Source organism: Quercus suber, unplaced genomic scaffold (genome assembly GCF_002906115.3).
Source record: "Quercus suber isolate HL8 unplaced genomic scaffold, Cork oak 2.0 scaffold_29, whole genome shotgun sequence".
In the NCBI taxonomy this organism is placed as follows: Eukaryota; Viridiplantae; Streptophyta; class Magnoliopsida; order Fagales; family Fagaceae; genus Quercus; species Quercus suber.
Window position 1 is genome coordinate 283521 of NW_027069494.1, and position 12855 is coordinate 296375.

A 12855-nucleotide genomic window follows, 5' to 3' on the forward strand; every position below is an offset into this window, starting at 1 on the left:
CTCTCTCTCTCTCTCTCTCTTTTTGATTTTTTATGGTTTCGATCGCCGATTCTCCATATATTTCCTTTCTTTTATTTCAAATGTTTTCTTTTTCCCCCAAAAATGTTAGGGTTTTCGATTTTTTTTTCCACAAAAATTTTTAGGGTTTTAAAAAAAAATTTATAATCTTTTAATTTTTTTTCGCTTGCGCATTCCAAGAATGAAGAAGATTGTTGCATGTTTTAGATTAAATATCTAATTAATTTATATTATTATTATTATTATTATTATTGTGGGGTCATAAAGCCCAGCAATATACATCCACCTCTTGTACTGGGCCAGGCTGAGGCCCATAATCACATATGAAGAAGGCAGCAGTGATCATGACAACCTTGGAAACCTTGCAGAGGACAACTCTATCCTAGGCTAGCCAAAGCCGAGATAGAAGAAAAGTGATTTACTGACAAAGACAACCTTCCAAAGCACTCCAAAGGAAAATGATAAATACAACAAGTAAGCACACTAAAGCATGGCGGTAGAGCAATTCCAAGAAAAGCTGCTGCCTCCACATTAAATGCTCCACAACTAACCCTCTAGCCGCATTAATGTGAAAATGCTAGCTGAGCAATGGCTTTTCATATTCATAGCTACTATCTAAGAGCTTTGGGAGGAGGTTGACATGACAAAAACCAGCAACAGTAGATCTGACCAGCACGTGTATGGTGGAGATGAAGGAGGAAAATAATATATAAGGAAGAAGAAGCTCTAAGAAAGAGGGATCGTGATTTTATCAGAGAAAACACTAGAGCATTCTAAGTTAACTTTGTAACCATTGTCACTGTCACTCAAGAAATAATAAGTTGAAGCTCCTCGGACTAGTGCCGAGGATTGAATCACTTGCCTAAGTCTATATTCGTTTTACTTACTCATTCTCTAAATCATTTTCAGCTGTTGTTACACTCATCAAAGCCCAGTTCTTCTATCCACTCTCTACAAATTTATTGTATTAGGCTTGCTGGGCTTGAGTTTACTTATCCATTACCCATAGTGTTCAAACCCGGTCCCTACAATTATTATTATTATAATATTGTAGGAATATTAGGTCTAGATGTTCATTATATATTTGTACAGTGGGCCTATGGCCCAAGTCGAGGATAAGGCCTAATCTGAGCAAGAAGAATCTCTGTCATAGGAAACCGTGTTAGCAAATAAAAGAGTTAGTTTGGGCCACAAAAGCTCAGCGAGACAAGTCGAGGATAAATGTCTCCTCGGCTGACTAAAGTCAAGGTTAGAATAAATGGCTTGCTATTGCAAGAGAACCTCCCAGGAAGTTCTATCTGTACGAATAGACGTTGCGGAGGCATTAGACCAGTAGAAGGCTTAAGATATTTTAGGAAGAAAGCTATCACCACCGCATTTAATGTTCTGCAGCTAAACTTCCTGGCTGCATTAATGTGGAGAAGACCCCTGAACAGTGTAAAATTGGTTACCTCAAGACAAGAGGGTGTCTGATGGGACAGACACTCAAGTGGTGACTCAGGTGCTTAACAAATGTAGAATCAAGATGCTTTAGAATGACCTATATAAGCTGGGAGACCCTTCATAAAAGGGGGGATCGAAAAATGGGAGAATAAGCACTATAGTATTGAGGAATCAAACTTGTAACCAAATTTGAGAATAATATACAAGAACAGTGCACTTCGGACCTTGCTGAGGACAATTTTTCTTCAATATAACCCTATTTCTTTTCATTCTCCTATGATCTGAATCTATTCCAATGTTTGTTTGGTCAACGATAGCTCAGTTTTCAAACCCATTCTCTATAAATTTATTCTTTTGGGCTTAATTCCCTCCATGTAGTGGGCAACTAGCTCAAATTAGGTCCTCAAAAATATTGTTTACGTTTGTTGTCTAAATAGATCCTCATCAATCATCATGGTTGGCCTACGATTTCATATATATATATAGATGGAGGACTGGGAATGGGAAATTAGTGAGCATATGGGAAGATTTCTGGCTGCCAAGGTAGCAAGCATCGCAGGTCCAATCTCCTTGTATTGAGTCATTAACTGATACAAAGGTGGAAATGTGAATAGATGAAGAGACAAGGCGATGGAATCATGAGGTAATTGATCGAATCTTTACCCAAGATGAAGCAGACTTGATCAAACATTTACCTCTCGCAAGGGAGGTGAGTGAAGACAGCTTGTTTTGGTCATTTGCACAGAATGGGATATACAATTGCAAGTCGGGTTACCGGTTCTTAAAAGCAAAGGAGGATCATAGAGGTATTGAAGCTACTATGGAACAAGAAAAAGCACTCTAAAAGGCCATTTGGGCCCTGCGAACACCAAAAAAAAAAAATGAAAAACCATATATGGAGAGCATGCCAAACCATCATTGAAAGTCCAATTTGTGACCGATGCAAGCTGGAATTAGAAACAACTCTACATGCACTCTAGACATGTAAGGATCTGGATGTGGTTTGGGAAGATGTATCGGCATGGGCTTGCAGAGAAATCATCAGCTTCATAAACTTCAAGGAGTTGCTTTCGTGGCTCATCAAACACCATCAAAATTTGGAGTTGTTCCCTACCACGGCATGGTTAATATGGTCACACAGAAATCGGTTCTGACTCAACCAACCGAGCTGTAGTCCACACCAGATAGCACCCTTGGCGCAAGAACTTCTAGAGGAGTTCAATGCAGTCTAGTCACCCCCTGGTGTGCAGACCTATACCACACGGACTCGGTGGTGTGCACCACCATTGGATATGGTAAAGGTGAATTTCGACGGTGCAATTTTCACGAAGGAACATAAGTCCAGAATTGGGGTGGTTATCTGAGACACTCACGGCAGTGTTATGGCTTCACTCTTAAAAATGTTACTTAAGCTGCATAGCCTATTGGAGATTGAGGCAAGAGCCGCATCCTCAGCTTTACAACTTGCTACAGAAATGGGATTCAATCGGATTGTTCTTGAAGGTGACTCAAAAGTGCTTATGCACGCCTTGGCTGATGATTTACCCTTCTTATCCACGCTTGGTTCACTGATTGATGATGTTAGATTCAACGTAGTCTTTTTTACAAAATTACATTACTCTCATGTTAAGAGGGAAGGTAATATGGTCGCTCATAGTTTAGTTTATTACGCTTTAATTATTTTAGATTTTGTTGTGTGCATGAAGGATGTTCCACCACCGTTTTTTTTCAATTGTATTGTCAGACATTGCTGGTTTACCTTAAATAAAGTTCATTGGCTTGACCCTAAAAAAAAAAAGTTAAAATTTAAAGCTAGACATAAACATATTATATGATGGAATACTTTTATTTGGATCAGTGCGATTTCATTTTGTTTTCGATCTGATGTAGTCCAAAAATAATTTACAGAAGGGCTTAGAAGTTAGAACTAGTAGTACTTGGTATCTCCGAAAGGCTCAAATTTGGGTTGGGCTTGAGGACAAGGATATCTTGTATTGGGCACAGGCATGTGGGCATATCCCTACCTTTTTTATTTTTTATTTTTCTTTGTTTTTTGAGAATCAAGTGTACTGAAACAAACATTTTTCTTTGTTTTGATTTGCCGCAGCTCATGAAAGAAGGTGCAAAAAGTTATGTTAGGTATAAGTAGGCATAACGCCGCATAGGCCTTTTGGACTGTGTTAATGACACTTTTTTTTTGTTCCCCTTTTAAGGAAATGATGGAAAAAAAAAATTTATTTCAAAAAATCTCACTGTCTGCCATGAGAAAGAAAAATGAGAGTAACCTTCCAACCGAATAGCTTCTTTCTCACCTGGCTTACAAGATCTCAAAATATGAGAACATGAAACTTCTATAAAAGATGGGACATGATAACTTCTTTGCCGCACAATCAAGGAGTACAAATCCAAATTTGTTTCAGCTACCAATTAGCCGACTTTGATGGGTTTAATAACTGAGTGCTTTTTAAAAAAAAAAAAAAATTGAATAAAGACTTTATTGAACGAAAGAGGAAAACAGAGGAGAGCTCATATCTTGAGCTTGCTCCAGCAAAATTATGCACCCCTTTCTTCTTCTCTCCCCAATACTAGCCATGTGTCATAACAAAATTAAACAAAATGAAGAACATTATACTATTACTAGAAAATAAAGCATATGAAGCAAGTACTCGGTTATTTTGTAAGTAAGGCTGCGTTTGGTTCAACGGAAATGCTTTTCCGAGCATAAAATCATTTTAGGGGAAATTGTTTTCCGGTAAAGGAAAATCTATTCAGGTTGTTTGGCTGCCTCAGAATTCATTTTACGAAGAATCAATTCCGGTGTTTGGTTTGTTCAAACATTTTACGGAAAATGTTTCCAGTTTTACGGAAAATCAATCCTGGTGTTTGGTTTGTTCAAATGTTTTACGAAAAATGGTGATCGTTTTACGGAAAATCAATTCCCATGTTTGGTTTGTGGATCATTTTACGGAAAATATAAAATGCCTTACAAATTCTTGCATTACAAACCTATAATAGTACAAAAATAATCATCCACTTCAACATAAAAAATAATCATCTGAATATACCCATAATATTTATATCAAAATAGCCACATCAGTGTTTCACCATTGGCATTACACCTCCATGGTGTACAAAAATGAGACCTACACGTGGTATTTGAATAGTACAAATACATAATTTGGGCAATTGTATCGTCCCAATAATACAAAAGACTTATATATATAATACAATAGTTAATCCCTTTAGCTAATTGCTGGAACTACAACAAAAGTTAATCCCTAAAGCTACCGTCACAGATCACATGAAACAGACAAGTCAGAGGTGTGTGCACAAAAAATTATCCATCCACAGCTTTCTTAGCTTAGCATTCTTGGCTAGAAATCCCCGTGCTGCCTTCTTATTTTCACATAGATGGTCAAAGGCAGTTGCGAGTATGTTTTCGCTATACCCATCCGCCATCATAGCCATGACCTCAGAGTAAAGAGCTGTGTAATCAACAGGCCCTTGGTTGATTTCTTTCAAAGCCACAACAATTTCCTTCAGCTGATTAGACAGGTCAGTCAGCACACTATCTTCAGAGGGAGGTGCACGCCCTCTTTTGCGAGACTTGGAAATTCTCGACCCAGTGGCGGATGACTCTACCGCATTCTTCCCTTTGTCCACCACACATTCCTCCGCATTGTCTGCCACAAACTCAGTACTGTCCCCATTGTCTGGCTCATTCTCAATATCCACATACGACTTAGAAAACCTACCCGTGGCTGTATCCTTCCTCATTACAATAGCTAATTCATTGTACATCTCAATCTTTTTGTTTAGATACTCTGCATGCTTTCAATGCACCTGTAAGGGAGAAGAGAATGTTTAATAACAATGCAATAATCACTTCATTTATAAATTCAATATTCAGTTCAATATAGATGCCATTAGATGATTTAGGTCAATGATAAACAAAAAAATCTGTTAGGGAACAGGAGACATAACCCATGATTTTGAAGATAAGTACAACAGAAAATACAATGTACAAATGCTAAGACCAGATTTGTCAATAGATCCACACATGACAGTTATATTTGAAAATTTGTAAAAGTAATGGAATCTTAAAAAGAATGACACTATAAATTTCATATAAAAAGGGTACTTAAGCAGCCTTGTCTTGTTTTCAATTCATAGATTATAAAAGCCAAAAACATATATTATCATTTATATTAAGAAAATATAGTTGGAAGTCATACCATGACTTCTTCTTGATATGTTTTCGCATCTCATGTTATCATCTTTAAGTTATCGTCCCAGCCGAAACCACTCTTCTTCCTAATAGTTTGAATAGTGGTCCACATAGTCCCCAGAGTCCTCAGCCAATTCTCTACATAAAAGGGGTGGCACTCAACCCTAAATTGTGTAGACATCTCCTTCGCTACAAAAGCAAAGGAGTTGGCCTCGAAGGTGTTAGAAGGCTTATTGCCCTTCACAGCCTTCTCGGCCAGTAGCCTAAGTAGAGTCGTGTGCATGGGGGGCAGCCACCTGAATTGTTTAGTGCCGCTCACCTTCTCTATTCCCTTCGACATTACTACATATGAAAATTGTATAGTGAGAGTAGCATTTAAAAATGAGAGTAACATTTAGTAATTACGCTCGAAATATGAACAACAAATCAAACACACATACAACCACGCTTATAGATGTGCACAACAAAATGAAACATGCTAACACTAGAAATAACAATATAATGCTGGAAATACTTTTTAATGCTGAAAATACTTTTTCCTTTCACCACCAGAAGTCTATAGTAAATACATTATTCTTACAGAAAAAAAAAAAATACAGCACATATTACAATCATAGAAATCTAAATAAAGTACTACTCTTTACTCCTAGTATAATCAGACTACATAGCTTGGCATATCTGATCTCTCAAGTATTCCACACTCTACTGTCTTCAATGGAGTCCCGACGTGACTGTATTTCTTGTTGGGGGCCACTAGACTCTACTTGATTCATTGCAGCTTCCATAATATGGTCATTTGGTTCAACCCCCATAATGGTTCTGCATCCAACACTCGAAAACATTTCTTCAACACTCCAAACCCTCGCTCAATGGTAGTTCTCAATGAAGAATGTTAGAGGTTGAACAATTCTTGCTCATTCTTAGGAGGATGATCACTAAATTCTTTCAAGTGATATCTCACACTCCGATAAAGTGACAAAATTCCATTTTTATTACCATACTCAGCATCACCAAGATAATATTTACCTACATATATTCAAAAATAAAATCAAATCACTACTATGCTTAGGAAAACGCACAATATTTATTAAACTAATAAACGAAAAAGGTGAAGTAATCCTATAATACCTTTGGGAATTGAAAATCCCCCTAGCCTAGCAAACGCATCATTTAACACACGTGAATCGTGTGTACTACCTTCCCATCCAGCCAGTACATAAGTGAACTTTAAGTCAAAACTAATAGCAACTAACACATTTTGCACGGTTCCATCTTTGCGACCACGAAACCTTCTTGTATTTCGGGTGGCACAGATGCACGAACATGTGTACCATCGATTGCTTCAACACAATCCTAATTTTTGACAGACATAATGGTTTAAAATTACACAAATCTTCACAATTTACAAAAATACATAAGTCGCAATTTTTACCTTCAAATATGGGTAGAACCTTCTGCTATTTCTTTTCTCTGGGGGTGTATCTTCGCTAGGCAGTCTTATTAGAGCTCTATATAATTTTAGGACCCCCCTAAGGACGACCTTAAAGTATCTATGAACAGTCTCAGTCGATCTATGGAACCGACTACCAATTACACGGAACCTCACATTATGACCAATAATGTGATAGAAAATTAGCTATGGAATCATCCCATCCAAATTCTCTTTGCCTTGTCCTTCATAGCACTTTTTAGTTCGTCCATCTATTTCCTCATGGTACGAAGCTCATTCTCCACCCTAGTGGAATCTTCTCCTGAAGTTCTATTTTGCCTGTTGGCTTGAGAGTTTGATTCTTCTTCATTTTGGTTTTCACCCGTTCGCCGACTTTTTGCATTTTGGGATTCCATTGTCTTTCGTAGTTCTTCATTCTGATGAGTTAACTCTTCCACATTGGCCAAGAAGTCTTGGATTTGTTGTTGTTGCACAGCATCTGGCTAAGGTGTGGCCTTTATTTCCATCTCACGCTTGAGGAATTCTTTTGTCACTAGGAAAGATGGCTTGAATGATTAGCGTTCCCACAGACGGCACCAAACTGATGATGTAAAAACTAACAGTTGAGCTCCTCATCGTAGCGAGTGGACGATGCTGTGAATGGGGTCGTCTTTGTAGTTGAGAAGCCTATAAAATGAACTGAGGGGAAGAGTAACACATCGATGTGGTGTCAGCCAAACTGCCTTCGATGCTTAAATCAGTAAGGGAGAATGATTCTAGAGAGAAAATAAGTTGAGAGTGATTTCGTAGAGTATTTGTGTGTACCTGTAACTTTTGTTGTCTTCTCTTTTATATTTATATGCCCCATTAATGGGTAATGATGTGCTGCATTTATGCTCAATTACTAGTGTATTATAGAATTTTTGTCTGGAGATCACAGCTCATTCTGTGACCGTTGCTCCATTTGTTACATTTCGTCATCAATGTGCATAATAAATGTGTAATGTCTTCTCTGGGTGAATGACGATCTGTGTGTGTTGACGACCATAAATTTTTGGTTCATCAGGACACATGGCTTCCACTTCTAGAATGACTAATACTTGTATGAGTGGTGTGCACACTAACTTTACGGTCCCTCATTCGTTCAAGATTAAGAAATTGATCTTGACGTTAGGATCCTATAGATTCTTCATGATTTGGTCCTGATCCTACCATGATTGAATGAGCTCAAGAATGTTCAAGTACCTCATAGACGACGCCAACTGTAAGGACACGATTTGCTTTTAAAGCCTAAATGAAGGGTCAATGGCCCAATGAGCCCAAAACAATAAATTTATTAGAGAGTGGGCTTGAAGATGAACTTTCAATGAGATAAGTAGATAGTAATCACAATAAGTTAGTTGTGGTTGGGAAGAATATAACAAACAGTTTAAGCAAGAAAAGCTCTCCTCGATCAAGTTTAAGGATGATTTGTTCTTATATATTTCTCTTAGACTTAACTAAAATTACAGTTCTTGAGTGTACAGTGATTTTTCTACAGATTATCTAATGATCCTTCTATAATGAGGTTTTTCTCCTTTATATTCTCTTTCCTTCTTTCATCTCAACCCTCTACTTGTAGATCAGATTACTGGCCTTAATACTTGTCTCATCAGCACCTTCCTAAAGTTTTTGGAGGTAGTTGTAAGGCTAAAGATTACTGTTCAAATATTACATTCACATTAATGTAGTCAGGGAATTAGATGCAAATCATTTAATATGGTGGTAGCAGCTTTCTTCTTAGATATTTCCCAACTCTCTTTTGTTTTATCCTTATCTGATGTTTATCCTTACCAGCATGATTTTTTGTTGCCTTGTCCTTGATGAAGGGTCAGACCTTTGACCTCTACTTTGTCTAGTCGGGGAGACACTTCTCCTCAGACAACGTTTCCAGTTCTTTATGACAAACTTCTTTCGTAACCCATTAACCGGTATGCCTTCGTTAGTATTTACCTGTCCTCGAGCTATCTAACGTCCTCGGACATGGCCCACGACCCAATACCTATATCTAAGCCCTTCTTCCTGATAATCATCATTAGTAGTAACATTATTCTTACTTTTATCATTATTTCATATAGCATATTTTACAATGTCCTCTGAAGGGCCGTCAATTTGGCTCGAGGATTGAGATTATGAGGTGTGTAAAGGCAAAATAATATAGAATTAGAAGTTACAAGAGAAAAACCATTTAGTTTTTGGTTGTTCTAGTACTGCTAACTAGAATTAGTAATGTCTCATTCAGGTGTGACATTCTTTATATACTCCTTGAGATATATCGGACATCATTGTGAAAGTAAAAGACATCACAAATCGATGGAGACGCAGGAGCTGAAAAGGGATTGAGATTTTAGGGAAATGTGAAATAGGTTTTGTTTTTTTGTTTGTTGAGATGTTATTAAGTGTATTAGGATGCATTGATTTTACAATGAGTTTAAGTAAAAATATGATGTGGCATGTCCTTATTGGCTGGTGTAAATCAAAGGGTTTACACTCCGTCCTTATTGAATTTAATCTCATATTATTTTATTGTAGTGTTTATATTATTTTATTGTGTTGAAAGCTAAAATAAAACTACTGATGTTGGATATTTTGTAAAGTGAAAAGGTAAAATAGATAAAATAACTTTTTGTGGTGTCAAATAGCTAAATTTTTAGTACTACCAATGTGGATGCTCTAAGTCAGCATAAGCCTTTTGGACAGTGTTGATGACACTATTTTTTTTGTCTCCGTTTTTAGGAAATGATGGAAAAAAAATATATATTTCAAGAAATCTCATTGTCTACCATGAGAAAGAAAATTGAGGGCAACCTTCCAACCGAATAGCTTCTTTCTCACTTGGCTTACAAGATCTCAAAATATTAGAACATGAAACTTTTATAAAAGATGGGACATGATAACTTCTTTGCCGCACAATCAATGAGTACAAATCTAAATTTGTTTCAGCTACCAATTAGCCGACTTTGACGGTTTAATTTGTTTTTTTTTTTTTTGTTTTTTTTTTTTTTGTTTTTTTGTTTTGGTTAAAAAAAAATCTAAATAAATGGATAATTATAAAAAGTAAATAAATAAATATATGTATTTAAATAAATAATTGTATAAATAAATAAATAAATAAATATATATATATATATATATATAGATCGGATCCGAGATATCAACTTGGGCATTTGGGTTGTTTATGGGTTTGAGGGGATGTGGATCGGCTTTTGTAGAGGGTGGGTCGGAGGTGTGTGGATTAGAGGTGAGGTGAGGTGAGATTGTCGGGTTAAAATGGAGGGTAGATCGGACAAAATGGAGGGTGGATTGGACGGAAACGGTGAGTGTCGAAGATTGATTTGTACAAGGGCGTGGTGGAAACTCACCGTGGGTTGTCAGGCTGGAGGACTGGATCGTCGGACTATGGGTGCGTGTGAGAAGAGCTGTGTGGGAGTGTAATGTGTGTGAGAAGCAGAAATTGATTTGTGGGAGTGTAGTGCATCCGGTACTATCTTGCTCTGTGGAGATTGTGAATTGAGCTTGGAGTGTGTCTGTGAAGAGCTTCGAGGGAATGTAAGGAGTGTAATTGGTTTGAAGGTAAAATAAAAGTTGAAATCGTTTTACGCCAAAACAGAGTTATTTTACAGTCAACACGAAATCTGATTTCCGTTTGACCAAATTTTCTGAGCTTACTAAACAAGTTGAGGGGTGTAAATGATTTCTTGAAACCATTTTCACCCAAAACAAACGCACCCTAAGTCTTAACGATCAAATGATAAGAATCAATTTAATCACTAAGATTTTATCATATATATGATCAGTGATCTTAATCATTAATGCAACCAAAGGCAAAAATCCTAAATAGACATGTGCGAGTGAGTAAAACCATATAAAATGCTACTATGATTATATAATTTATATTCACTCTAATTTTTTGATGTTAGCTAATTGTTTGATCAATTCATCCAAATCTTTGTCAGAACTTCCTCCCTTGACTGCACTTAGGGCCGCATTACTCAACTCTTTGGCTCGAACATTTTGGGGCTTAATTCTGTCAAGTGAAAGTACCAATAACCGAGCCAACTCATTAGAGTCAGGAATATTCTGAGTGCCCTCGCCAGCTCTAATTGCCACGCCTAATTGGTCGACTAACAATAAGGCATTCGTAAACTGATCTGCACCCATTGGTCATGTCAACATCACAACTCCTGAGATAAGTCCTTCCAACACGGAGTTCCACCCACAATGAGTCAAGAATGAACCCACAGCTCGATGCCTTAATATAGTCACTTGTGGGGCCCACCCCTTGATCACTAATCCCCTATCGCTCACACGATCTCTGAACCCATCAAGAATCGAATCTTGATCATCAGGCACCCTTGCGTACAAAATAAAATGGACCCCACTACACTCCAACGCTGATGCAAGAACCTTCAATTGCTTACTTGTCAACACATCACGGCTTCCAAAGCACACGTAAACAACAGAGTTGTCAAGACGAACATCCAGCCACGTCATAAGCTCGTGACATGGCACAGAGCTGGCCCCACCTCTAGTAGCCGATCCAATCAAATCACCTTCAAGTGGCAATACAGGTCCTACCGCCCACACTCGATTGTGTCCAACCTCTCTCTTCAGATGGTCAAAGTACACACTCTCCAAACTGGCGAACGAGTTGAACACAATTCCCCAACTTTCGAAATTAGCCAGCTTGCTGTTTCTGTGAAATTCCCAATCTGGGTCAGCTTCAAGATCGTTTCTATGATGTGGAGGGATCTGCCACCAAGGGTACGTCGGGGAATTCGGGACCTTAGGTAATGAAATTAGGAAATTGATATCCTCACCGGGATCATTGTTTTTGGGTGGGTCACGGCTCATAGAAAAAGCTACAGACATCCCAAAAGCACCGGAGGGTGAGAAGCAGAGATGTGGCACTTTAAGCTCACAGGCAAGGTGGTGGGTCCAGCCGAGGAAAAAATCAGATATGATAGCCACAGGTGGTGAAGGGTGAGACCGGAACCATTGGAGTAGGATAGGATAGTGAAGGTCACGCAAGGCGCGCACGTTAGCGATGAGTCTCTTATGTGGAGGTGGAGTGATATCTGGGGCCGGGAGAACCAAGTGTTTGAGAGAAGATGGGTGGGTGGAGAATATGGTTCAAGTAAATGGACGTTGTTGGGGGTGACCAAAACGGTGACGTTTAGGCCGCGGGTGAGTAACAGGTGGGTGAGGTCTAGGAGGGGGATGATGTGTCCTGCGGTTGGGTAAGGATAAGCAACGATGTGGAGGTTGGTCTTGGACTCGGTGGTGGACATGGCTTTTTTCTGTAAAGATTAGAGAAGCTTTGTTGTGCGGTGAGATTTGGCAATTATTTGCTGGTGGGTTTTAGGTCTTCAACTTCAATGGTGATGAAATTTGGGAATGGGCAATAGTTGTTGCTTAGTTTGACCTTAAATATAGCCAAATCAAGCCCTTGCTGCCTTTGCTGACTTTTATTTAATTACCACCTTTTTTTTTTTTTTCTTTTTCCTTTTTTAGTTCCACGTCATGCATACGTATGATACGATGTTAGCATCTTCAACATATTCATCTCATTTTTGTACTATTTAGATAATGAACAGTGATATTTAGTTTTTACTTATTTATTTTTTTAAATATACTTTCAATAGATTCTTTATCTCTTTCTCCATCTTATTTAAATATTATTTCTTTATTCATTCAT

General features: G+C 37.9%; 1 protein-coding gene across 1 annotated transcript; it reads right to left on the reverse strand.

Moving 5' to 3' along the window:
* Positions 1-10751: 10751 nt before the first annotated feature.
* Positions 10752-12559, reverse strand: LOC112026613 (flavonol 3-O-glucosyltransferase UGT89B1). Its single transcript, XM_024059301.2, is given in 2 exon segments — positions 10752-12269; positions 12272-12559. Coding segments are annotated over 2 exon segments (1392 nt in total). The 5' UTR covers positions 12449-12559; the 3' UTR covers positions 10752-11054.
* Between the last annotated feature and the right edge of the window lie 296 nt (positions 12560-12855).